We start from the raw sequence: 27383 nt of genomic DNA on the forward strand, positions 1-27383 counted from the left end.
CCCCTTGTCCACATGTTTGTTGACCCCCTCAAAGAACTCTAATAGATTAGTAAGACACGATTTCCCTTTACGGAAACCGTGTTGACTTTTGCCCAACAATTTATGTTCTTCTATGTGTCTGACAATTTTATTCTTTACTATTGTTTCAACTAATTTGCCCGGTGCCGATGTTAGACTTACTGGTCTGTAATTGCCGGGATCACCTCTAGAGCCCTTTTTAAATATTGGCGTTACATTAGCTAACTTCCAGTCATTGGGTTCCGAAGCCGATTCAAAGGACAGGTTACAAACCATAGTTAATAGTTCCGCAACTTCACATTTGAGTTCTTTCAGAACTCTTGGGTGAATGCCATCTGGTCCTGGTGACTTGTTAATGTTGAGTTTATCAATTAATTCCAAAACCTGCTCTAGTGACACTTCAGTCTGTGACAGTTCCTCAGATTTGTCACCTACAATTTGGCAATGTTTATGCTCCTTTCTAGGATTTGACTTCCGCTTTTTAAAGGAAGACTTTTTGTCTTTCACTGCTTCTTTTACATGGTTGTTAAGCCCCGGTGGCTCTTTTTTAGTTCTTTTACTGTGCTTCTTAAATTGGGGTATACATTTAAGTTGGGCCTCTATTATGGTGTCATTAAAGTGTCCATGCAGCTTACAGGAATTTCACTTCAGTCACTGTACCTTTTAATTTCTGTTTAACTAACCCCCTCATTTTTGTATAGTTCCCCTTTTTGAAATTAAATGCCACAGCATTGGGCTGTTGAGATGTTCTTCCCACCACAGGGATGTTAAATGTTATTATATTATGCCGTTTATTTCGAGCAACTGCAGTTATTCGGGAGAGTACAGACAGGCAGAGTTTCCCCTCCCGAGGTAGGTCTCGGTTAGATAAACAATTAAGGCAAGCATTTATACCTTTTGCGACATACACTGAGGAGCAACAACTGCATTTTGTTTGTACATATTCCTTTCTGATAGCTTACTTCTCTCAGCAATTTCTGCTACAATCTGCATTCTATTCTTATCTAACACAAGGTCGAAAACCAGTGTCTCTTACAGTTCTTTTCTGCTCGCCCACACCCTGCTTGGAAGTCTCCCGTTATTAGCTGTTAGTTAGCCTGGTAAATATCAAGTCCTTGAGAAAACACAGTTATACGAAGCAAAACGAAATCACAAACAGAAATGTCATTGGAAATTCAAAAATTAAAAAGGAAAATGCAATTCCCATCACTTCATTGTATCTGGGCCATTCCTGTATTGAGAGTACCCGCTAAGGGCCCTGTGTGCTCATGGGAAACCTGGAGGAACTCATAGCACAGCCTGGACATGAAACTCAACTGCTCCCAGGTGCCACAGTAAAACCCTTTCCCTGCTTTGATGTTGATGATTTTATGAAAATATGCTAATGAGTGTGAATATAATGTAACTGGAACATGCTTCATGCAAAAGGTCTCTTGTGCAGTATCATTACAAAGCTTATTATCTACTGTGTGTGTTCAGCCTATTTGTATGAACCGATCATTCCTGTATCTGAAGCTAGAAATATGAACTATAACTCTGAGGTCCTGTTGTAATGATGCAAAGTGTGGGCCATTAATAGTGGTTTGGACTCTTGATGGCTCCCATTAACCAGGACAATTGACTGGAGATGGCTCTGTCCTGCACCATCTGTGAGTCAGGCCAGGAACAATGAAGGCTTGGGGTCTCACAGGTCATGTCACCTGGTACAGGAATCCATCTTAAACCTGGGTCTTTTCCCCAGGAGAGAGACAAAGATTCCTGCCTTGTACCAAAGCTGTATAAGGGGTGGAACAGAAGAAAGGTGGCTGCAGTCATGAGAAATCCCTAGCTACCACCTGAGCTGGAACAAGGACTATACCAGGTGCAAAGATTGGGCCCAGACAAGAAATGTCTAGTCTGCAAAAGAAGCTTGTTGGAAGATCACTGAGGGTGAGATTTTATCTGTATTGAGTTTCATACTGTATTAGTCTTAGACTTGCATGTTTTATTTTGCTCTATGGAGAATACAAACTCCACAGAGAAGGAAAAGTTAATGCCTTAGAAAAATCTGTGTGTGTTAGAGTGTCTTGGAACCACTCTCCTATAGCTTCTTTTCTCTGATTTCCTTTAGAAAATCTGAAGCAGGAGCAGAAAACCATTGTCTTTTCTGAGGTGTGAGCTCAGGACCTACTGAGTATGAGACTGACATGCTGCCAACTATGCTAAGAAGGCCCAGGAAAATGTTTAGGCTCAGTGCATATAGGATCCTCCTACAGCAGTGACTGGGGCAGGGAAGGAGCTGGAAGAAGCAGGGAGATCTGGTGCCTACAGACCTGTCCTGGCATCTTTCTCAGCAGCAAAGAAATCAATTTGCCCTTCCAGTGAACAATCTGCTGGAACTAATGGCAGCACAGGGGGGATGTTTCTAAAGTATGCACCCACCTCTACATTTTAGAACTTACTCTCCTTTTTCTACTATAGCACTTTGTGTATGAATTAGGCAAAACAAACTACACAGGTAAGAGAAACAAGGTCTTGAGAGAAAGCTTGAACTCATAACCCCAACAGATGGCCCCTCTGCACTAACCAGTTGCACCCCTGTAGGTGTTTTTTAAACACATTTGGGAAGCAGGCAGTTATCAGTCTCTGTGGTTCACACCTTTGCCTGGTAATTGAAAGGCTGCTGGTTCAAACTTAACTCAAGATGCGGCTTTTCAGCGATGAGACTCCAGTACATTTTAACAGGAAGAAAATCTCCTCTATTCTGGCTTTGCCCCATTTGACTCCTTCTGCCCATCTTCTCCCCCTCCCCCAGTCTCTTTCTTTCCCCACTGGGGCCATGCAGAGAGGAGCCCCAGTCAGTCTCTGTCACAGAGAGTCTGTATCCCATAAAGGGAGGGAGGGGTCTCTCTAAAACACTGATAATGGGGAGGGGAGTGGTGTGCGTGGTTAGGGGGAGACAGGATGGAGAACTAACAGTGGGGCACAGAAAGATCCCCCCAGATTTGGGAGCTCCCCTGCTGCCCCCCATCAGCCAGCTGTGAGAAGAACAACTGTGGGGGTGGTGGGGTCTCCACATGCTGCCCCCGCCCCAACTGTGGCAATGGGAGCTGCAGGGGTGGAGTCTGCAGGCAGCAGTGCGCAGAGACGCCCCCGCCCTCCAGCTTAGGGGCTGCGGGTTGCTTTCGGGAGATGCCCGAGGTAAATGCTGCACCCCTCACCCTCTCCTGCAACCCCTGCCCCAGCCCAGACCCCACACCTGCACCCAAACTCCCTCCAAGAGCCTGCCCCCCACACTGCTTCCTTCACCACAACCCTCTGACTGAGCCCAGACCCTGCACCCAAACTCTCCCAGAGCCCAACCCCTCTCTCTCCCACACCCAAACTCCTTCCCAGAGCCTTAGGCAGGTGTGTGTGGCAGGTGGGGCAGGACTTGGTCCCATTCTGGGCACCACCAAAAATGATACAAACCTGCCACCCCTGTCCAGCCCAACCTTCTGCTGATGCACCTCAGCCCACACCCGTGCAGGGTTTGAAGCTTTCATTGCTTAAATTCCAGGACACGGAGGGATTTCAGCTCCCCTTTGCCCAGAGGGAACCTTCACCCCACTCCTAACCAGGTTCTTGTCCATGGGATCACTGTAGGGGGGCTGGGTCCCTCGGTGTCTTTTCTCTCTCTAGGACAGGCCTGGGTGCAATAACTGGGGGCATCTGAGCACCCAGGACCTTCTGTGGGGCTGCCATTCCCCTTCCCCTTCTGTGGTCCCATCTGTCATTGACTCCAGCCTTTTTTCTATCCATCGTCAGCACCATCCCAAGCCAGCAGCACTCGCCTCAAAAAGACAGAGTCCAGTGGCACCTTACAGACTAACAGACGTATTGGAGCATAAGCTTCCGTGGGTGAATCCCACTTCGTCAGATGAATGTAGTGGAAATTTGCAGGGGCAGGTATACGTATGCAGGCAAGAACCAGTCTAGAGATAACGAGGTTAGTTCAATCAGGGAGGATGAGACCCTCTTCTAGCAGTTGAGGTGTGATCACCAAGGGAGGAGAAACTGCTTTTGTAGTTGGCTAGCCAGGCACAGAATTCCCACTCCATTCATCTGACGGAGTGGGGATTCACCACAACTCATGCGCCAATACGTCTGTTAGTTTAGAAGGCGCCACAGGACTCTGTCGCCTTTTACAGATCCAGACTATCACGGCCACCCCTCTGATACTCAAAAAGACAGTGTCCCCTGCTGGGAGTAAATCACTGACCTCTCTCAACCCTGCCCCTCTGTTTCCTTGCCTCTCAGTCTGTGCAGATGGGACCTTTCCCTCCAGTGCTGGAGGATTCGCCCTTCTCATCTACCATTGTCCCAAGCAGCACAGCAGGTGGGAATCTTAAATGTACCGAGGTGACTTAGGAGCAGAACCCCCCCAGACCTTCCATGCAATTGTCACTTGCCCCTCACTGAGCAGGACTGAAACTCCTGCAGGGAGACTGGTGGGCCACATCCCCTCTGGGCATGAGCAAAGCAGCAGGGTGAAAAAAAGGATCATGGAGATGCTGGGGATTGAACCCAGGGCCTTATACATGCAAAGCATATGCTCAACCACTGAGCTACATCCCCTAGCAGGTTGTGTGTGCTATGGGTTACACTCAGAGCCCTCCTGTTTCCATAGCATCCAGTGACCTATAAGCTTCACGAGAAGCCCATTCCCCTCTCTGAGGACCAATCCTGCTCTCCTGGAGGTGACTTGTTCATAGGGGTCACTTTTCAGCAGGGCCAGATTCTATGTGTGGGGGAGAGAGAGTGGTTGCCCTGGTCTCAGGGTGCAGAGATACACTCAGCCATCTCCCCTGCATTGGGTTGGCGGGGTGGCAATCCCCTGCTGCAAGGTCATGGTGGGGATGCTGTGAGCAGCTCAACACCTCACCCTGGTGGCAGAAGTGGTGTGGAGCTCCAGGTGTTTCTAGGATCTGCTATTTCCACCTGCCTGTAAACTCTAGCTTTCCCCAGCACATTCACTGCGGTGCAATTGGGTCACTGTTTCCATGGCTGAACAGCAAAGAATGGCTCCCAGTTTCCCTTCTATCGGCAGCAGGATTAGCCTGTGTCGGTGCTTAATGAGGTGGATCTAGTTGTAGATTGTTATTCATTCCCCACCTTGACAATTCACACAGTCCCTTTCCCAGGCAGATTCCCAGCACCTCAGTGATCCCGGTAGCAGGGTTGGGTCCTGAGATTTTCAGGGTTCTTTTCCCCTCCACCTGGAGTGATCTCAGCTTTTTCCCCATCCCAGACAATCCATGAAATAACAACAGGGGCATAAAGAAAGAGGGGAGGGAACATCTCACGGCCAGGGCTGGATGTGCCCATAGCCCCCTGCTTGTCCATTGTTTCCATGGAATTTGCCCCCCTGCTTTGCACAAGGGACAGAGAAAGATCTTGCTGTTCCTGTGTCTGTGCAAAGAAAATTGTGCTTCTGTATGAAAGAGAGGCGGGAAATGGCCCCATGATGGGGCAATAGCCTCAGGATTAAGAGCAAAGGACAATGATGGGAAAGTTCACAATTGACTCAGTAGTTGCATACAAAGGTGCACGTTTGGCAGTTACACTGGGAAATTCTGGCTCCTTCTCAGGCTCAGGTTGGCCACCCCGGTCTAGATGTAGAAGTGACAACATTTAAACTTGAGAGAGGAGCCAATTTCCCCATCATTTCACACCTTTACACCCAAACACGATGACTTTCTGAATGAACCCTCCTCGTTCAGCCAGAAGATCTTGGGGTGGATGTAGGAGTCATTGGGTAAAATTCTCTGGACTCTGTTCTGAATCAGGTCAGAGCAGAGGTACCTAGTGATCTAGTCTGGCTGTAAAATCTATAGATCAACACCATTAATATGAAATTAATCCTCAGAAACGGCTGTTCCCCACCCAGACCCCAGCAAAGGGCTCTCCAGGAAGGGGCTGTTGAGGAAGGAAAGAAGAAAGATGTCCTTCTCCCTCTGGAGGAACTGGGCTCTGTGCTTTGGACAGAAAGGAGGGGAAGGAAATGGCCACACGATGGCAGCAGAACCTAAGAAATGAAACACAATAGGCTTATGTCCACACTGCAATGTAACACCCAGGGCTGCCCCATACCAGCTCAGGCTCCCAGGGCTTGGGCTGTGGGGTGGTAAATTTGCAGTGTAGACATCTCGGCTCAGGCTCAGTACCGGGCTCTGAGACCCCACAAGGCTGGGAGGGAGTTTAGCAAGTAAAAAAGGTAGAACGGCAGTGGAGTATTACCCTGGTCTCAATGGCATTTCTCCATCAGTCTGTCTGTTTTGGGGCAGGGACAATAACATGTCCTGCTGCTTTTGTTATTTCAAAGGGTGGTTTAGGATTTTCATTCTCACACATGGTGCACGAAGCAGGACTCAACCCTCAGTGTAAACTAAATGAGCCGCCCATAGATTCTGGCAGCCACAATGAGGCATTTGGTGTGAGAGCTCAGACCTGCCCCTGTCCCAGAGGGTCGGGGTCATCTGTGAGAGGACTGGACCACTGACCTATCAGCTCCTAACTCCCAAACTTTCAGTAACTCTATCATCAGTGCCTGTGAGTGTAATTTAAACCATCAAAAGAGTCATAGTGGGCTAGACCATAGTCTGGACTTCGGGTCTGGAAAAGAGCTGGCACAATCCATAGACCAGGTTGTTATATAAAATGCACATGGATTTTAACCCTTCACATACAGTAATGGGAAAGTTCTTGGTTCAGGCTTGTAGCAATGATGGAATAAACTGCAGGTTCAAATCAAGTCTCTGGAGTACATCCCCCACTGGGATGAGTAATTCAGTCCTTTGTCTAGAGCTTCAGTTTGTAGCAAAGTCCCTCCAGAGGTATGAAGCAGGATTGAAGACAAGATGGAGATGAGGTATCAGCCTTTTATAGTCTCTTGCCATGTGGTCTTTGCTTTCTTTGTCCCAAGGACACTCTATCCAGCACGTGGCATAGAAAAACCTTAGCGTTCTCTCCATAGGCAGGTCCCTGCATACTTTGCTGAGTCACAAGGCGTATCTGCCTTCTCTCAGTGGGTCGATTGTGTAGCTGATGGTCCTTAATGGGCCATCAAGCAGGCTAGGCAGAACTGACACCAACTTGTCTGGGGTGTTCCCCGGAAGCAGATCACAAGTTTGAAATAATGACAGAACAGAGCCAATACTTATAACATCAACTACAAAAATGATACACATCTAGAGATGGCATCATTATAATCAGCCAATCAGAACCTCTCCATAGACCCCTTACACGACAACCTTTCTATAATATTGGCTTCAAATATAGAACAGCGGTCGCAACGGTGATCTATACAGTTACAGATTATGTCAATAACGTCACAGGAGGTGACACGGCATCAGTGAGACTGATACTGGAATACTGCCTCCAGTTTTGGTGTCCTCAGTTGAAAAACATGTTGTGAAACTGGAGCTGGGGCAGCAAAGAGCCACCAAATGTCCTGAGGGCTGGAGAAAAATGTCTTCTAGTGAGCTATTGAAAGAGCTCAACCTGTTTAGCTTATCAAAAGAAGGTTGAAAGGTGACTTCATTGAAGTGTTGAAGTGCCTTCAGGGAGAGAAAATATTGGCTATTAAGGGGCTCTTTAATCTAGCAGAGAAAGACATAACAAGACCCCGTGGCTGGAAGGTGAAAAGAGACAAATTCATATTTCAACTAAGGCAAAAATATTCAACAGCGAGGATGATTCACCACAGGAACAAGCTACCAAGGAAAGTGGTGGATTCTCCATCTCTTGATGTCATTTAATGAAGACCAGATGCCTTTCTGGAATGTGTTTGCCCCAAAAGTAGCTATTGTGTCCTACAGGAGGCCTGTGACATGCAGGGGGTCAAATTAGATGCTCTAATGGTCTCTTCTGGCCATAAAGTCGAGTAATTTCTGAAAAACTGAGTGTAGCATTGGGAGCAGCGTCTGATGTTTCCCTGTGTAGCCGGCTTGCTGCCTAGAACGAACGCTCCTTGAGTGGGGTGATCCACAGGGAGTAGCTCAAACCTGCAAAGTGCCTGGCCAGGGGCAGGACATTGGCACAGCAAGGGAGGGGTGTGGCAGTGACATCACAAAGGCCTTTGCAGGACTTCAGACTATTGGTCAAAGGCGGTGGGGAGGTGGTGACCTCACAGAGAGATGCTGACATCAGCCAGGCAGGACAGGGGTGAGGGGCCAGGGAAACCTCAGAGACCCTGTGGCTTTGCTCCAGCAAGTCTCCTTCTCCAGGTCTCTCTTTGAGGACCGAGAGAGTATTCGGGTTCATGGACGTGAGCACCAGGAGGAACCTCTTCCAAGTTTTCTCCTTCCCTTGTAGTGATTTTACTAGAAAACAGCCGTCCCTGTTTAGAAGGTAAGAGCCTCCTGGAGGTTTGAAACCTGTTCAGTCTGATCCATGTGGTGACAGTTGAATTCTAGGCATGGAAAACACGAGCTTAAGGAAGCAGAATTTTATTGTGCACCTGAGATTTTGTCCCTCAGAATCACTGGAGACATTAGGGTTTGTCCTTTTTGTTTCACCTTTTCCTCCCTCCCTCCCTCCTTTCTCTTTGTCTCTTGCTTCTTTTGTCCTTTCTCCTGTTCCCCTCCCAAGACCAGGGGGTGGATGGGTGGGTGGGTGTGGCGGGGGGAGTGCTCTGCAGCTCCCACTGTGGGAGATCCATCCAAAAATGTGGGGCTGAAATAGTGCTCAGGCAGTCAGGGCCAGATTAACCTTTTGTGGGCCTCATCACCAAACATATTTGTAGGCCCCTATATAGTCACTGTGGGCTCTGAGTGTGGGCCTGGTGGGGCAGTGCCATTGGTGCCTTAGCATACCCACTACTGAACCTCAGAGACATTTTTCATTTTGATCACACACCCCTACATGACTATAAGCATTGCCATACACAGCTCCCTCAGCCCCCGGGTTTTCTCATTGAGCTGTACACCCATGTGGGTTTACCAGTGTCCACAGTGAGCAGAACTTTCATAGTGATCAAGGAAACTCCCCACAAATTTATCTCCTTCCTCATTCAGACCTTCTCTAGCCATGTCTCCAGTACCCACCACGTCACCAGTCACCGCATGTGATCCTAGTCTCAGCTCAGAGTTCTAAAGCCGGCAGACACCTGATCAGTTCTGACAGATCCCTCCCTCAGCAGCCATCCTGCCATGTGAGCCAGCCACCTGCAAACACCATCTCCCCAAAGTCAGGACTTAGCCCTTGGGAATCTGAAGCCACCAGCCTCTCTCCCTCTGCTCCCATCTACATGCTAGTCTGCTACCTGGTCACCACCACCTCTCCCCATACTTGTTTCCTTTCCACTTTGGACATGCTCCCACCCAGCTGGAAGCTTCCTCTGCCAGCCTGACCTGCTCCCTCTTTCCCTGCTCCCCCTGACATTCCTGTCCTACTGGTGACCTCTGTTCCTTGAGGTTAAGTCCAGTGTCTTTAGCTGATCTAGCTTAATGGCCCCAGTAGTCACAGAGCCACCTGCAGCTTCTCTGGCTACAGCCATGGGGCCAGTTCCCAGAGGCCAGCCTTAGCCAGCTGCAGCTACTAGCCGCAGGAGGGGTGGCAATGCCAGGGCTGAGCGTGCTTGAACCTTGCAATGGCTGCACTAGGGACTCTAAATCCTCAGCCCTGGCCCTAGGCAGCTGCAGACTCTGGAGTTAGGCACTTCCCTCCTCTAGGCCATGGCTTTAAATACCCGAGATTCCCATCACCTGCAGCAGAGGCCACCAATTCTCATGCCCCCCTCAGCCAGCACCTAGTCGTGCAGAAAGTGCAGCCTGAGTGATTTTGGAGGCTGGGGTGGCAGGAGGTTCCCGTCCCTGAGCAGCAGCTCTGCAGCAAGCTCATGTGCTTCCCAGTTGGGACATTAGCCGTTACTGACAAGGTTTGTCTGTGTTGTTCTTTTATTATCTCATTGTTAGGTGTGAGAAGTATAAACTGTTTAATAGGTTCAATGAGTTGGTTAATAAGATGTTGCTGAAGTAAATCACTGGCTTTAAAATAAGATCCAATCTGGAGCATATGAACTATTGACCCCTGGACTCCATCTCTGAGAGGGGACTTGTTTACCATCAGGACACAGGCTCAAACCAGTCCAAACCGGTTTTTCCCGCCAAAACCAGCCCTCAGCGTTCCATCTCCTCAGCACTTTTCCCGCCACAGAAGTGATATAAGGACGTGCTCAGCGCCTGCGCGGGGCCGTCCCCCCCCAGCGACGGCCCCTCCACGGTCGGGTCTTCCCAGCGCTCCCGAGCCGGAGAGTGACGAGCCCCCTCGGCGGGGGGGGGGGCACTGGGGCTGGGCAGGAAAGTGACTCTGCCCCGGGGAACCTGGGAGAAGCCTCAGAGCTGCCTCAGCCCCAGTGGGATTTGGGGGGCAGAGACTGGGGCCTGGCGGGGATCCTGTGGTGTGGGGAGATGGGGGTGTCAGGCAGGGAGGAAAGCTGGAGTTGTGGGGAAGGTCAGTGGGACGCGGGGTTGAACTGTCTCTGGGCAGCCAGGAAATTCCCGGGCGGGCGAAGGAGGGGGGTTAATTGGCTCCTGTCCCTGTTTGTGCCACTTGCCTCTCGCCCCCGATACAAATTCTCTCTAGTTCTGCCCCTTTTCTCGCTCAGTGTCTCACATGGGGCTATAAAATCTGGGGCGATTTCCCCCCCATCCCCTCCAATGATCACCTCTCCCGTCTCCCCCGATTTCCCCCGTTCTCCCCATGAGTCTCAAACGTCAGTTTAAAATCTTCTCTAGTGAGGGGCATTTTCCCACCCATTTTATCTGCAGCGATTTGTCCTTGTGTAGGTGGGAAATTGTTGCCCTGAGTCATTCCCCAGCCCATGGCTGCCCCTGGAGTGGGGGTGGGATGGCTCAGTGGTTGGAGCACTGGCCTGCTAAACCCAGGGCTGGGAGCTGACTCCTTGCGGGGGCCATTTGGGGATTTAGTTGGGGATTGGTCCTGCTTTGAGCAGGGGGTTGGACTAGACACCTCCTGAGGTCCCTTCCAGCCCTGATATTCTAGGAGGTGCCGGGTCTCTGCCAGGGCAGGGCAGGGGGCAGGGGGAGCTGGAGCCGGGTCGCTTGGATGGGCTCTGGCTGGGAAGGTGCAATTCCTCCTCCCGGCCGCCGGGGGGCGCTGCGCTGCGGGAGCCACGTGAGCTGCCTCCTGGCCCTGCTGCTGCTGCTGCTCTTTGGAGCTCTGGCCCTGGGGCTCCTGCTGCTGCCTGGTGGGTGCCCGGCTGCCTCCTGCTGCTCCCAGCCCCCGCCCCCGTGTGAGTGTCTGCGCCCCTCCCCCGCCCAGAGCCCCCTGCCTGCACCCCCCCGCCGCAGCCAGCCCCTGCCACCCTCCCCCAGCCCCTGTCTGCCCCCATTGCACCCCCACCCACAGCCCCTGTCTGCACCCCTGCCCTGCCCCCATTGCACCCCTGCCCTGCCCCAGCCCCTGTCTGCACCCCTGCCCTGCCCCCATTGCACCCCTGCCCTGCCACCCCCATTGCACCCCTGCCCCCATTGCACCCCCTGCCCTGCCCCAGCCCTCTGTCTGCACCCCTGCCCTGCCACCCCATTGCACCCCTGTCCTGCCACCCCCATTGCACCCCTGCCATGCCCCTGTCTGCACCCCTGCCCTGCCACCCCCATTGCACCCCTGCCCTGCCCCCAGCCCCTGTCTGCACCCCTGCCCTGCCCCAGCCCCTGTCTGCACCCCTGCCCTGCCACCCCCATTGCACCCCTGCCCTGCCCCAGCCCCCATTGCACCCCTGCCCTGCCCCCATTGCACCCCTGCCCTGCCCCCAGCCCCTGTCTGCACCCCTGCCCTGCCACCCCATTGCACCCCTGCCCCCAGCCCCTGCCCCACCCCTGCCACCCCAGCCCCTGTCTGCACCCCTGCCCTGCCCTGCCACCCCCATTGCACCCCTGCCCTGCCCCTGTCTGCACCCCTGCCCTGCCACCCCATTGCACCCCTGCCCTGCCCCAGCCCCTGTCTGCACCCCTGCCCTGCCACCCCCATTGCACCCCTGCCCTGCCACCCTCATTGCACCCCTGCCCTGTCCCCAGCCCCCATTGCACCCCTGCCCTGCCCCCATTGCACCCCTGCCCTGCCAGCCCCTGTCTGCACCTGCCCTGCCACCCCCATTGCACCCCTGCCCTGCCCCAGCCCCTGCCCCTGCCACCCCATTGCACCCCTGCCCCCAGCCCCTGTCTGCACCCCTGCCCTGCCACCCTCCCTGCCCGCTGCCAGCTCCTGTCTGCACCCCTGCCCTGCCACCCCCATTGCACCTCCACCCACAGCCCCTGCCTACAGCCACCTCCTGTTCCCACCTTCTCCCCTGTGTGAGTGTCTGCACCCCCGCTCCTCCCTGCCCACAGCTGCCCCTGCCACCCTCCCCACCCAGCCTCTGTCGCCCCGCCTCCACCCAGCCCCTGTCTGCACCCCCTGGCCAGAGCCAGCCCCTGCCATCCATCCTGCCACAGCCCCTGCCACCCCCCTTGCCGCCTGCCACAGCCCCTTCCCCCGCCACAGCCTGTCTGCACCACCTGCCCACAGCCAGCTCCTGTTGCAGCCAGCCCGTGTCACACTCCCTGCCTCCAGCTAGCCCTGCCCCACGCCCCTGTCTGCAGCCAGCCCCTGGTGCCCTGCAGTTCCCAGGGCACTAACCCTGCAGTTCCCAGGGCACTAACCCTGCACACCTGCTTCAATGAGGGGGGCAGGGAGCAGCTGGGACCCACACCTGTGCACACCCGAGGGTGACCAGACAGCAACTGTGAAAAATCAGGACAGGGGGTGAGGGGTAATAGGATCCTAGATAAGAAAAAGACCCCAAAATTGAGACTGTCCCAATAAAATTGGGACATGTGGTCACCCTAGCACACCCCAGGGAGTGGCTGGGACCCACACATGGGAAACGGAGCTCAGTTCTAGTTCAGGCCCATCTTTGTAAAAAAGAACTGTAGGTCGGGTTAACATACATCTGTATTTTCCCAGAGATGTCAGGCTTTTAGGTTCTTAAATCGCTGTCTGGGTGGTAAATTTTAAAAATTCCTCCCGGGAAAATACAGACGTATGGTAACCCTATTGGTACAAAAAATCCATACTGTGGCACATCTCTTCAATCAGAACTTTTTATAGGGAACCGGTTGTTAAGATTTTTAGCAGCTCATCACTGGAAGGGAGGCGCACGTGTCCCCCGTGGGGACTGCCCAGACCCCCGTTTCCCAATCCCAGTTGTTGCCCCCTAACTACCAACACAGTTGCCCCCAACCATCAGTTGCCAGTCACCCGCCCATCCCCCACTGCTGCCCCCTTCCTTTATCCAGGGACCTTCCAGCTCCCCCTCCCTTGCCCTTTTAATCAGCTCCTCAAAGGGCTCCCTGCTGCCCATGGGAATGGTGGGGGTGGGGCAACCATCACTTTGTGTTTATGTATTGGACAGTCATATAAAATCCAGTCCAACAGTCCCCCTTTTCCACTAGTTCGTTAACAGCAATATAAAATCCCCTCAGATCTTGGTGTTTTTCTCTCATGTTATCAAATACGCAGTTTGTGACACATTTTCTGTGCAAATCTCAAAGATTCATGTAAAATAACCTAAACATTTGCCTCACTTGTCTCTAGTTGTCTGTTCCCAATTGAATATGCCCTGAGATTTCCCCCTGTCTCTCTAGTTATAAAAGACCAAGAAAATCTCAGATTTACACCTTTTCTCAAATTCTTGAACCTGGATATAAAATGTTTGCAAATGTTGCCCATTTCCTCTTTATTCATTTATCAAATATTGATGTGAAACACTCAGATTTTACCTCCTATCGACAACTGATATAAAATCCCTCTGATTTTCCACTTTCCTCTCTATAATTTGCAAAATGGATCCAAAATCTCTCAGATTTCCACCCTTTCTCTTTCATTTCTGAACGTTGCTCTCAAAGCTCAGGTTTTGTCTCTTTCTATGTCATTATCAAATGTCAGTTAAAAATCCTCTGGGGTTTGAGGCTATTCCCCGTGTTTCTAAATCCTAGCAACTACTTCCTTCGAGGGAACCTGTTGCCCTGAGTTCTTCTCCATCCTGGAGGTCGCAGGGGGTTAAATTGCACAGAGATCATCTTTCCCGACTCCTTTGGGAATCATTTGTTCCCTCCTTTACCTCTGTTAAAATGTTTGCCGAAGAAAGAGACCAGCCAGATATTTAATACCCATCAAAGCCAGAGGCCTCCCCCTGTTTGGGGATCAGTGGTTCCCAGCTGGTAACGGGAGAGTTGGCTGGACCCTTTTCTTTTCTTCACCTGGCACGGGATGAGGAGGTCACTCTGAGTGCAGTGTGGGTCCAGAAGTATCCTAAACCCCATGGCAAATGGCCTCTGTGTGGGGTTGCTTCCCACAGTGCAAAGATTCAGCCACCTCTGGGGTGGATCCATGGTGGCCATTATTTGCTAGTGACAGGGCATGGAAATTTCTTACCTATTTTGTCCCTCCAGATTTTCCATTCTCCTGTTAAAGAAGCATCCTCCAGGGCTCCCTCTGCCTGTGTGACTGGCCAGCAGGGGGCGGTGGTCACTTTCTATCCACTTCTCAGGCACTGTGAGGTAACAGTGTTGCTGGGTGGGGGTGGGGCTGTAGGGGGAGATAGCAGCTGAAGGGGGATTGTGGTGGGGGAGGCCTCTGGGTGGCTGGGCAGGGGGTACCCTAGTGAGGTTGGTGGGTTCTGGAGATTTGGGGTTTCAGGGGGTGGTTGTGATGTGCCCAGCCCTGAGGCTGTGGGTCCTGGAGGTGGGTATCGCTGGGGGCCTGGTGGCTGCAGAACAGCCGGGGTGGGCGTCTCTTGGGGAGGCGGGACAGGGGGTTAAAGGGAGCCTGGTGCTGTGCCAGGGGCTCTGTCTGGGCTTCCCCCGCAGACTCCTGGGATCGCTGCCGTGCCCAGTGCACAGAGTGTGTGTGGGAGAATCCCCGGCGCTAGGCCAGGGGGTGCCCCTGTAAAGCATCAGGGGATCCCGCAGGGGGGAGGAGGGGGTGCCAGGCAAAGGGCAGGGCAGATCCTGCTGGAGGGCGGGGAGGGGTCCTAGGCAGGCAGTGAGGGACTGAGTTCCCAGTGGGGGTCCCTTTTGGGGAGTCTCTGGCTGTTGGGGTCTCTTGGTGGGGGGAACCCTTTGGGATTCCCAACCTGGCAATGAAGATCTGGTGGGGGTTCTCTGGCCGGTGGGGCTCTGAGGGATATCTGAGCTCCCTGGCCAGGGACTCTGGGGGCTGGGTCCCAGGGAATATCTGGGCGGGGGGAGGGAGGGGGCTGGGGCTCTGCGGGCTGCTCCTGACCTCGCTTCTTCTCCCTGATTATCTTATGCCAGAATCCTGGCTCCAAGCACTGCCCGACATTCCCCGGCCAGGCCCAGTCACCGTGATAACTTTCTAGCCACTTATCAAACACTGTGAGGTGAAATCACAGATTTTTGCTCTTCTCCCCTCTTGAAAACTGCAGGAACTTCCAGCTCCATTGTCCTAGATTGTCCAGTCCATTGTCCTAGATCTGGGGGGTGAGGGAGGTGGGAAGGGAGTCAGCACTGCTGCACAATGGTCTCTTCCACAGCGTTCTGGACTCATTCTTTCTGAACTCTGGTTTCATTGAGACCATTGTTAATCCAGAGTCACTGTATGGAAAGACAAGGAGTGACTCCAGATGGACAGTGGGGCAAATGAGATCAGCAATTCTCCCTGTGAGGAGGGGCTCTCATTAGCTGCTCTCCCCAGAGAGCTAAGGGAGGGAAGCTGCTCAAACGCTCTGTCCCTCTCTGCTCAGGATACTGGGGTTCAGCTTCCTGGGTCAGACGCTGCAGCCTCCATTGTGATCTGGGAGACCAGGCTTAGCAGCTGCTGCTCCCCCAGCGGGGTTCTGTGCTGGGAAGTGACCTTAATTAAAGCTGCTTCTCTGCCCGGCCCAGGGGATGACTTTCTCCTGCTGGTCCTAGCCCCCTAGGGCAGCCCTGGGCCCTGTTAATACTAAATTCTGAGCCAGAGTCTCCAGGTAACTGAAAGACCTCAGGGAAAGTCCTGGGGACTGGCAAGAAAGTGACTCTGCACGAACAGCCCCTCCTCATTTCTCCTCCCAGTAGCAATTGCCAGGAGAAAATCCAGCCCTGGGAGAGCAAAGCCCCCAGGAATGGGACTGTCCCAGCCGGAGGGGCAGGGAGAGAGGACAGGGGAAGGAGAGTCTGAAAGGGGCAGTGGGAGAAATGAGGGGGGAGAGATTTCCAGCTCTCTAGTCCACCCAGACACATGTACTGCTGCATCCCTGGGCAGAACCAGTGTCCCTGAGAATCCCCCACAGTGACTCCTTTGGTTCTGCTCTTTTCTAGCCTTGTGTTCAGAGAATTTGTTACAGGGTGAGGGGACGGAGAAGGGAGGTTAAAAATGTCTCTGTGGGCTTAGCCTGGCAGGAGGGGCCAGATCTACATTGTAATAAACAGATTGAGCATTTCCCAGCATGGCAGACTCTAGGGTGTCTGTCTGCAGGGAAAGGGCCTGGGGGAATTCTGATGTGAAATTAACTAAAACCGGTTGTGAGACGCCCACAACTGCACTTCTCCTCCAGACAGGCTGCAGAATGACGTCCATGTCTTGCTCCAGGTCATCCCAGCCTGGCGTGGGACAGGGAAGAGAAATGGCTGCAGTGGAGCCAACTCAGGTAGAGATTATCGGGGGGTTGCTGGTGGGTTCCTGCTGGAGGAGAGGGAGAGCAAATACACCGGAGATGGGAAGGTTTGCACAGTCTGGTTTGGAGGTTGGAGCGGAGCAGGAAGTTCACAGCATGAGGAAAGGAGGAGGCCAGGGTGTGGCAAACCTGCTGAGAGTTATTTAATAAGTGGCCTAGATTCTAGGAACAGACCTAGGAGGTTCGGAGGTGGAAATGCCCTAATTTGTGAAGAAAGAAAATAGCCCACCTACATGGAGCTAGTCAAACTGACCAGACTCCCAGTGCTGGAGCCTGAGCTCACTAACCAGCGGCTGCTGTGAGATATGAAGGGGGCACCCATGAGTCAGGCTTATTGGAGCTGCCTCTCCCTTCATATCCCGCTCCTCACAATGGGGAGGGTGTTGGGCTTCCTACCAGGGAGCTCTCCCTGGACCCTGCTAGGGGCTCCGTCTCCTGTATCAGTCGGTGTGTGATGGATCTGCTGGGAGAGACAAGGGGCTCTCTCTTCGTCCCCTCACCCTGGTATTTGCTGGATACGCTGAGCGGGGTGGGGGTGGGACTCTGTTGAGTGGGATCCACCCAGAGCTTCCATTTGATTGGCTCCTCTCTGCCAGAAATAGTGGGGCTGTGAGTGGGGAAAGAGGTTCTGAGTGTTGGACTCTTGCTCTTTCAGGGGCCGGTGGCCTTCGAGGAGGTGGCTGTGCATTTCACCAGGGAAGAGTGGTCTCTGCTGGACCGCGCTCAGAGAGCCCTGTACTGGGATGTCATGCAGGAGAACTATGAGACTGTGACCTCGCTGGGTAAGGGTTCCTGTCCCCTCGGTTCTTGGAAGGGGAATGAAGAGTTAAGGTTCACGCCAGCCCCACAATGGCACCTCTACTCTGTCCTGTTTCAGCATCACCCCAATATGCCAGTGACACACACACACTGCTACAGACCCTCCCCTGCTGCAGAACACTTTGGGAACAGAGCACAGGAGCCGTATCACACAGTGTCAAATAGCTCCTGTTTGCTCAAGTGAAACTGGAAGTTAGCTCTGGCATAACTGTTCCATACCCCTAATCATTTTTGTTGCCCTTTTCTGAACCTTTTCCAATTCCAATATATCTTTTTTTGAGATGGGGCGACAACATGTGAATGCAGTATTCAAGATGTGTTTCTATCATGGATTTATTTGCTGTTTTTACAATTATGATATATGATATATTCTGTCGTATCTATCCCTTTCTTAATTATTTCCAACATTGTTCGCTTTTTTTTAACTGCTGCTGCACATTGAGTGGATGTTTTCAGAGAACTATCCACAGTGACTTCAAGATCCATCTCTTGAGTGGAAACAGCTAATTTAGACCCCATCATTCTGTATGTATAGTTGGGATTATGTTTTCCAATGGGCTGCACTATGTGCTATCCTGTCATCTAGTACTGCTGAGATCCTGCATTCAGTGATATCCCTGCCCTTCCTGTTCCCTTTCTCCACTGAACCCCACCAGCCCATGCTTCCTGTTCCCAGCTTCCCCAGGACTCTCTCACTGTCTCTAAACCTCTCTGTCAGCAAGAAGCAGTGCCAGGGACAGTTGCCCTCTGTCTGGAGTCTTCGATTTCTGGGACATGGATTTACTTTCTCTGTGTTGTAAGAGGCTCTGTCATAATTAGGGGCGGCTCTAGGAATCCCACTGCCCCAAGCAGGGCGGCGCGCCGCGGGGCGCGCTCTGGCGGTCGCCAGTCCCGCGGCTCCGCGGGACCTCCTGCAGATGTGCCTGCGGGAGGTCCACTGGTCCCGCGGCTCCGCTGGACTTCATGCAGGCATGAGTGCAGAAGGTTCACCGGAGCCACCTGCCGCCCTCCCGGCAAAATGCCGCCCCACGTGCACGCTTGGTGCGCTGGGGTCTGGAGCCGGCCTTGGTCATAATGAGGGTCTTTGACATTACCCAGAGTACAATCTGGACTGTTAAATAGCTGTGTCCCCTCAGTTCTCCAACCTGCCTTTTCCACTGTTTTCCCACAAGAACAGTCCCTCTTGGCCAATTAACACACAGTCTCCAGCATGTAACTCTCTCCCAGCTACAGAGTATTGAGTGCTGCTAGACAGCCACTCGTGAATTACACCTCAGGAGAAAACCAGCAAATTCTCAAGTGCCCAACTTTCCCCCAGAAATGTGCGTCTTGCACTGTCCAGCACGCTACTGAACAACGCAAGCTCATATGAAGTCTGTCATTTCATCAGTGGAAAATGACATGCACCAGCTTGTTACCCCAAACGGTGTTTCCAACACACTTTAATCCAAACACACTGGTTAGATAAACAATAAACCAAGATTGTTAACTACCGAAAACTAAAATTAGGCCCAGCCGATGAAAGGGGCACTCCCAAGAGAGACTGTATAAAGGCCGGAACATCAAACAACGTTGTAAACCTGAGAGAGCTGCCTTGGGGACAATGACAGGGAGAATCCCCCAAAGTGACTCCTTGGATTCTGCTCGTCTCTGGTCTCTGATTGTTCCTTCCAAAGTGGAGTACTTTGCACTTGTCCCTACTGAATTTTATCCTCTTTCCTTCAGCTCATTTCTCCAGTTTGTCCAGATAATTTTGAATTTTAATCCAATCCTCCAAAGCACTTACAACCCCTCCCAGCTTGGTATTGTCCACAAACTTAATAAGTCTAACAGAGAGACTGTTACTGGGAGGGTTTCACCATGTGTCAGAGGGTTACACCCTGGTGGGAGGGCGCTAGACCTGTACTGGGATAAGGTCACTCTGTGCTTCACAGTGTGGCAGAACCTAGAATGTCCATTAGCAGGGGAAAACCTGGGGGGAATCGGCTTGTGGAATGGACAAAAGCCCCATCTGAATTCTTACACCTTGCCCTTTTCACCCCAGCAGGCTACAGAATAACGTCCATGTTTTGCTCCAGATCATCCCGTCCTCCCTGGGGGAACGAAATGGCTGCAATGGAGCTGGCTCAGGTAAGGGATTCTCAGGGAGCTGGTGGTGGTTCTGCTTGGAGGGAGAGGAGCAGTAAATGCATAGGAGGGTGGGAATTGCTAGAGGTGGTGGGAGGCAGGAAATATCTTGGGCGGAGAAAGGGAGGGGACAGGATGTGACAAACCTGCTGACACTAGTGTAGTTTAGGGTGTGATGGGTTGTCACCCACAGGGGGCAGTCTGGGAACCGCTGTGCCCTCTAACCCTCAAGCTGGGCTGGCCCTTCTCACACTGATTTGCTGGAGATTCAGCCAGCCTCTCCCGGCCCTGTTATCACCCAACACGACAGCAGGTGGCGCCATACACCCAACTAAGCTACCTGAGTGCTTTACCTGAGCCACTCAATGACAGATAGAGACAACAGCCAATTTCCCAGCTCCCCAACCTTGCACACTTGCTGTAGTATAAATTCAGAATTATACCATCTTATAGTGCACAGGGATCCCTCTAATGTCAGTTCATTATTATAGTTCCCCTTCCCCTCGATCTGGGACAGATGTGCACAGCGAGCTTGTGCTAACCAAGCTGAGATTTTCTCCATACACTTCAGTCAAAATACGCTGGTTAAGATAAAGCATAAAACAAGTCTATTAACTGCAGAAAGACAGATTAAGTGATTATAAGTGATAACAAACAGATCAAAGCAGATTATTTAGCAAATAACCAAAACTCAAACTAAGCCTAACTTACTAGCTGGATAGAATTTGAATTAGCAGTTTCTCACCCTGACTAATGATACAAGCAGTCCACCAAGTTTCCATACACAAGCTAGAAATCCCTTTATCCTGGGAGCAGCACTTCCCCCACTTCAGTTTTTGTTTCTCAGGTGTTTCCAGGAGTTCTCTTGTGCGGGGAATGAGACCAAGAGATAACATCACACCACACCTTATGTAGCTTTTCCATATGGCATGACACCTTTGTTCCAAATTCAGTTCCCAGTCCAGTTTGTGGAAAAATACAGGTACTAAAATGGAGTTTAGTGTCATGTGGTCTGGTCACAGGCCCTGCTGCGTCATAGTATCCATGACTCATAGGCTGGCTGAAACATTCAGAGGAAGGCTCAGCTCTTCCACGGTCCATTGTCTTTGTTGATGAGCTATCAGGACTGTCTGGCTTCTTCATTGTTGTACCTGAAAGGCTCGTTGTGCGTGTTACCCAGAGTAAGCACATTTGAAATACAGATACAGAGTCAGTATCCATAACTTCAGATACGAACGTGATATGTGCACACAAATAGGATAATCATATTCAGCAAATTATAACTTTTCCAGTGACACCACACATGATGCATCTTGCACAAAATACATCATAATTATGTCCTAATCATATTATAACCATACCACTATGATGAATATGGGGGTGTAGTGTCAGATAGGGCCTAATTTCAAGGCACAGGAGTTGGGAATGGAATTTCCCCTCTTTGTGGAACAGGAAATAACCCTCCAGCCAGGGCTGGGACAACTTCCCAGACTCCCAGTGATGGAGCCTGAATCTACTCACACTTCATTCTACTCACAACCCAATCGTTGTGGCAACTGCAAACTTTATAAGTGATGATTTTATACAATCTTTTAGGTCATGGATAAGAATGTTAAATAGCACAGGGCCAAGAACGAATCCCTGCGGCAACCTGCTAGAAAGAAATCCACTCGACCCTGGTTCCCCATTTACTATCACAGTTTTTAATCTATTTAATGTATGCCGTGTTTATTTTGTATCATTCTAGTTTTTTTAGTAAAAATATTGTGCTGATCAAGTCATATCCCTTTCAAAGTTTAGGTAAATTACATCAATACTATTAGCTGCAACCAAACTTTTGATCTCCTCCGGTAAGGATATCCCGTTAGTTTGATAGGCTCTATTTTCTCTAAACCTTTGTTAATGGGCACTAATCATATTACCCTTCTTTGATTCTTTATTAATGAATGAAATCCAGTATTGGCTGCTCCATTCTCTTGATGAATATAGATGTCAGACTTCAGGTCTTTTAGAAAGTCTTGGATACAAGTTATCTGGACCTGCTGATTTAAACATGTCTGACTTTAATAGCTACTGTTTAATGTCCTCATGACTTCTTGTTGGAATGGAAAGAGTGTCGCCATCAACATCTTATGATATGAGTACATCATCCTTTTTTCTCCAAATCCAGGAGAGAAATATTTATTGAGGACTTTTACTTCTTCTGCATTATTTTTGGTAATTCTGCCATTTCTATTAGTAAAGTACCATTGTTAGGATTAAGTTTGCACTTAATATACTTTTAAAATCTTCCTTCTTATTGTCATTCATTGGTCATTGATTTCTGATAGCTTTCTTTACCAGTTTTCTACAAATCTGACCTTCTAACTTATAGTCTTTACTATTGACTTCCCCTTTCTTCCATATATTTAATTTGGAGAGTGTTGGGATTCCTACCAGGGAGACATCAGTAGGGTCCAGAGACAGCCCCATCTCCTATATCAAGCTCTGGCTAGTAGCTATGTGATAAATGTGAAGATCCTGCCTCCGTCTGTCAGCTGGGAGACACAAAGGTTCTCTCTTTCTACCCTCTGATGCCTCCTGGCTGTTCTAGGCAAGGTGATGTGGGACTCTGTTAACATGTGCCTCCCGGAGCTTCAATTTCCCTGGTGCTGCTGTTCCGTGAATAGTGGGGTTGTGAGTGGGGCAGCAGGTCCTGAGTGTTGGACTCTTGCTCTTTCAGGAGCCGGTGACCTTCGAGGAGGTGGCTGTGTACTTCACCAGGGAAGAGGGGGCTCTGCTGGACCCCACTCAGAGAGCCCTCTACAGGGATGTCATGCAGCAGAACTATGAGAATGTGACCTCGCTGGGTAAGGATTCCCGTCCTCTTGGTTCTTGGAATAGGAAATGAAGAGATAAGGTTCATGCCAGCCCCACAATGCCACCTCTACTCTGTCCTGTTTCAGCATCACCCCAATATGCCAGTGACACACACACACTACCAGCGACCCTCCCCTGCTGCAGAACACTTTGGGAACAGAGCACAGGAGCAGTATCACACAGTGCCAAATATCTCCTCTTTACTCAAGTAAAACTGGGGGTTAGGTCCAGCATAATGAATAGAAGCTTCCTACCCCCGGCCTTCTCTCAAACCCTGAGCCTTCTCTACCCAAACCAGAATGGGCTTGGTATGTAACAAGCAGGTGGCTGGAGTCAGAGCTGCTGGTCCAGGGTGACTTATCACACAGACACTCGGTGCGGCCTTGAATGCTGGCTGGGGATATCCAGACAGGGGAGCTCCAGCAGCACAACACTGAATCACACCCAGGATTACAGATGACACAACTCCTCACTGGTCTGGATTGCGATGGAATGTAAATGTCTTCACACCTTCCCCCTGCAGGAGAATGGCTGTTTGATCAGCTGTTTGCCTTGCTGTCTCTGAGGATCTGCTCTGTAGGTGTTCCCCAGAATTGTAACTTTTTCAGTAATATCATACTGTAAAATCTCATAACTTTACATACAGTGTTACTACACATTTTAACAGGAGGATAATATTCAGTAGGTTATGTATTTTGAAATGATACCTCACAAGCCATACTGCGTACAAAATTGATCATAATTTTCTAGAAGTGTGAACATAGGGGTGTAGACTGACACAGTGTCTGTGTGTGTGTTCCCAGCAGATATGTGGGTATTTCAATCCCTCATAAGCATAGTGTTCAGCATCTTCAAGGACCTGAGGAACTGGTCCTGGGAATTCACTGGTTTACCAAGTGTGACACTGTATGGAATTGTGAGACACTTTGGTATTAATAATAATAATATAATCTGATAAAATTGCAATGAATTGTGCTAGATATGCCATGTAAGGTGTCAGTGAAAATGTTATGATTTGCCAAGTATGATAATTTTGTTTCTACGTTTGTATCACCTTTGTATTGTGAGTTATAGATATGTAGGGTAAATCTGTATTTCCAGACTTGTGCAGTGTTTCTGGGTGACACCCCCAGACATATTGGCATCAATACTGCCTAGCCTGTTTGATGGCCCATTGAGGGTCATCAGCTGTACAATGAGCCCATGGAAAGGACCAAGGGGATACACCTATTGAGTCAGCAAGACATGCCGGGGTATGCCTGTGTAATGAGAACTCCAAGGCTTTTCCATGCCACGTGCTGTGAAGCTTGTGTTTGGGACACAGGAAGTACAGGCCACATGGCAAAAGGAATATAAAGGGCAGCTGCATCATCTCCATTTTGTCTTCAATCCCCCTTTCTACATCTGGAGCAACTTCTCTACAAACTGAACCCTGGAACAAAGGACTGAATGACCCATCCAAGCTATGGATGTGTTCCAGACAGACTTTCAAGCCAGCAACTCACCAATACTGCTAAGAACCTGAGATATCCATTTTGGAATGTATCTGACTGCGTTCCCATTTAACTTCTTTCTGTCTTTTGTTTAAACCTTTAGTTTAGATGCAAAAGGATTGGCTGGAAGGATGGAATTTTGGGTAATATCCAAACCTATACTGACCTGGTGATGTGGGTGACTCTTTGGGGTCAGAAGAACACTTTGTTTATGTGAGCAGAGTTTTTAAATAACCTCTCACTGTACTGGACCTAGTTGCTGATTGGGAGTCAGAGAACTGGGATGGAATAAAGGGGGCCGTGTGATTTCTTTTTTCAGCTTCTCGATAACCCGTGTGGGGGATCAGAAGCACAGTTGGTGACTGGTCAGTGAGTTTAACTTCCGTGTTAACCAGCAGTTTTGGGAGCATCTGCTCTCCCTTTTTCAGCCTGTCCTAACTTTGGCATTTTCAGTGAGAACTGCCCCTGCCGCACCAGGTCACACTAAGCACTGAAGTTAAATGAATAGAATGTTTTTTTATGACCAAGTCTTATGAAATCAACTGAACTCCTTTGTTTTCTTTCATCTGAGCAGGGTTTCTAGTTTTCCAACTTGATGTGATCTCCCAGCTGGAACAAGGGGAAGAGCCATGGGTCCCAGACCTCCAGCGGTCAGAGGAAAGAGAGATCCTGAGATCTTCCTGCACAGGTGAGGAAACATTAAACCACCTCAGAATCTGTAAGTGCCTGAAGGAAACATCTGGGATGCCCAACAAAGCCCTTGGGGAGGTCTCTCAGTTCATTATTATCCCTAGCAGGGGTTGTATCCTCAGGGTAAATATAGTTCATGGCTTCCTATAGATCCTAGCAGACACCAGGCAGTAGCTTCCTCCCTTCCCCCTGTGTATTTGGATGGGATGTGAAGGCTGAATTCATCCCCCTCCTCTCTCCTATTTGGGTGAAGAGTTTGGGGGAGTTCAGCTCCTGATTTTTATTTGACCTGTCTTCAGCACTTGTTTTTGTTTGGTCTTCCCTTTTCCATCCCTGTCTGAGGTTTCTGTCTCTGTCACAGCAGGTGATGCAATGGCTTGTGAGAAAGAGGAGCAGAATTCTCAGCCTGATAATGTTGAGCCAGTGGGTAAAAACAGAGCATTATCTCAAAGATCGAAAAGGAATGTGTCCAGGAGTCATGAGCAGGGAAAATCCTGGGAGATTCAGCACAGACCAAAAACAGATCAAGGAAACCAGCCAGGGAAGAAAGTGGATAAATTTATTTCCTGTTGGGGAACTCAGAAGGTCCTCATGGAAACCACAACACAGTAGGATATCCTCAGGCGAAAGAGAAAAAATACATGCAGTGAGTGTGGGAAAAACTTCACTCACAGATCATCCCTTTCTGTTCATCAGAGAATCCACACAGGGGAGAGGCCCTTTGAATGCCGTGAGTGTGGGAAAAGCTTCACTAGCAGCTCGGCCCTTTCTGTTCATCAGAGAATCCACACAGGGGAGAGGCCCTTTGAATGCAGTGAGTGTAGGAAAAGCTTCACTAGCTGCTCAAACCTTTCTCAACATCAGAGAATCCACACAGGGGAGAGGCCCTTTGAATGCCGTGAGTGTGGGAAAACCTTCAATCGCAGTTTGCACCTTATTAGGCATCAAACAATCCACGAGGAGAGAGGCCCTATGAATGCCATGAGTGTGGGAAATGCTTCACTAGCAGCTCAAACCTTTAGATTTAATTTACCCTGGTTCCTCAACTGTTGCTACAGCTTTAGTACCCATCAATCCAAAGACTGAGAGAAATGGAGAGTTCCAACCATTGTCCTTTTAGTATCTTATTGTTCCTCTCTCTGTTTTTTGTGCTGGCCTTTCTATTCTATCATTTTCTGCCTTTGTTTAGTTGGTAACAGTTGGTTTCCATCACTCACGTTTGTTTGTTTAAATCTCTATCTGTTGTTAAATAAATTTTTTGCTTGTTCGATAACTGTACTCAGGTGCTGTGTGAGATACAGTAGCAATGGTCCACAGTAAAACTAGTAACCTGGGATACTTGGGGAAGAGAGGATCTGGGATTTCACCGAGTATCTGGTGATCCGGGCTGGACCCCAGAGGGGGACACATTGAAGGAACTCAAGGGTTAAGGTGGCTGCTGTAGCTCAGAGGAGGGTGCTTGAGTTCCAGCAGGCTGGTGAGTTTGGTCACTAACATCCAGCTGCCAAATGCAAAACTCCCTCTTCCTTGTGGCAGGTGGCAACAAGGAGACTCACAGTCCTCAGCACCCTGAGAAGGGTCACAATGTGTCTCTATGTTGATCCACCTGTCAAATTCACACAGGGAAAGCTCCCGATAGCACAAAACTCTGCCCTATGAAATCATGGAACATGTGCTCTTCGCTCTGTGAAAGCATGTAAAGAATCCAAGCGCTGGAGGACAGGGTTTGGGTCCAGAGTGACCTAGACAAATTGGAGGATTGGGCCAAAAGAAATCTGAGGAGGTTCAACAAGGAGAAGTGCAGAGTCCTGCACTTAGGACGGAAGAATCCCAGGCACTGCCACAGACTGGGGACTGACGGAGTGAGGCGGGATTCATAGCAGCCTTCAACTACCCGAAAGAACAGCAGTGTGGGCTTTCTCCTTGCCACTTTTGCTGGGCTGGGCAGGCAGCCTGGAGGCCTTTCTAGAAGAGAACTGGGAACGGAGTTAGAAAAACCAATGTGAAAACCAGAACCTCAGGTTTAGACTCATTTATTTATAATATTAAATCTTCAATTCTAGTGTCACAGTCAATACAATTGCTTGAGCCTGATAGTTGCCCAAAGGGAAACTTAACGTCTCTCCAAGGGGAGTGGAGAGAAAACACTTTTCAGAGTCCAAGAGAGACAAGGCGGGTGAGGGTAAGAGCTTGCAGAGGACCAACCTCTGTTGGTGAAAGAGACAAGCTGTGGAGCTAACCCAGCACCCTTCTTCAGTTCTGTGTAGCCTGGAAGGTCGTCTCCTCCATAACCAGCAGTTAGAACATAAGAACAGCCACACTGAGTCAGACCAGTTCATCTAGCCCACTCTCCCGAAAGTGGCTAATGCCCGGCACCCCAGAGGACCCCTGGGCCCAACATGGATACAACACCACCACAAACAAGGTTAAAAGTCAATGCACATGGGAGAAGCATCTTGTGTTTCCATGGGCGGTAGGTTTGTAGAAATTTTGGTGGTGCCCAGAACCTGCCCAAACTCCGCCCCCACCTGCCCAAGGTTCTGGGAGGAGTTTGGGGTGTGGCTGGGGATGAGAGGTTTGGGGTGTGGGAGGGCTCAGGGCTATAGCAGAGGTTGGGGTGTGGGGGGATGGCTGTGTGGTGGGGCTGGGGATGAGGGGTTCATGATGCAGGAGGGGGC

General features: G+C 50.4%; 1 protein-coding gene and 1 non-coding gene across 2 annotated transcripts in view; one reads left to right on the forward strand and one right to left on the reverse strand.

Annotated features, from left to right (window-relative positions):
* LOC120381962 (zinc finger protein 568-like) overlaps positions 1-25575 on the forward strand; it is a gene marked incomplete at both ends in the record, with an annotated part of 28569 nt that extends 2994 nt beyond the window's left edge. The window contains one exon of the mRNA XM_039500137.1: positions 25413-25575. Coding sequence (XP_039356071.1) covers positions 25413-25575 — 163 coding nt within the window. The remainder of the gene's footprint in view (positions 1-25412) is intronic.
* TRNAA-UGC lies at positions 4543-4614 on the reverse strand. Its single transcript has one exon. It is a non-coding gene; the product is annotated as a tRNA-Ala (tRNA).
* Positions 25576-27383: the final 1808 nt, after the last annotated feature.

Source organism: Mauremys reevesii, linkage group 14 (genome assembly GCF_016161935.1).
Source record: "Mauremys reevesii isolate NIE-2019 linkage group 14, ASM1616193v1, whole genome shotgun sequence".
Classification (NCBI taxonomy): domain Eukaryota; kingdom Metazoa; phylum Chordata; order Testudines; family Geoemydidae; genus Mauremys; species Mauremys reevesii.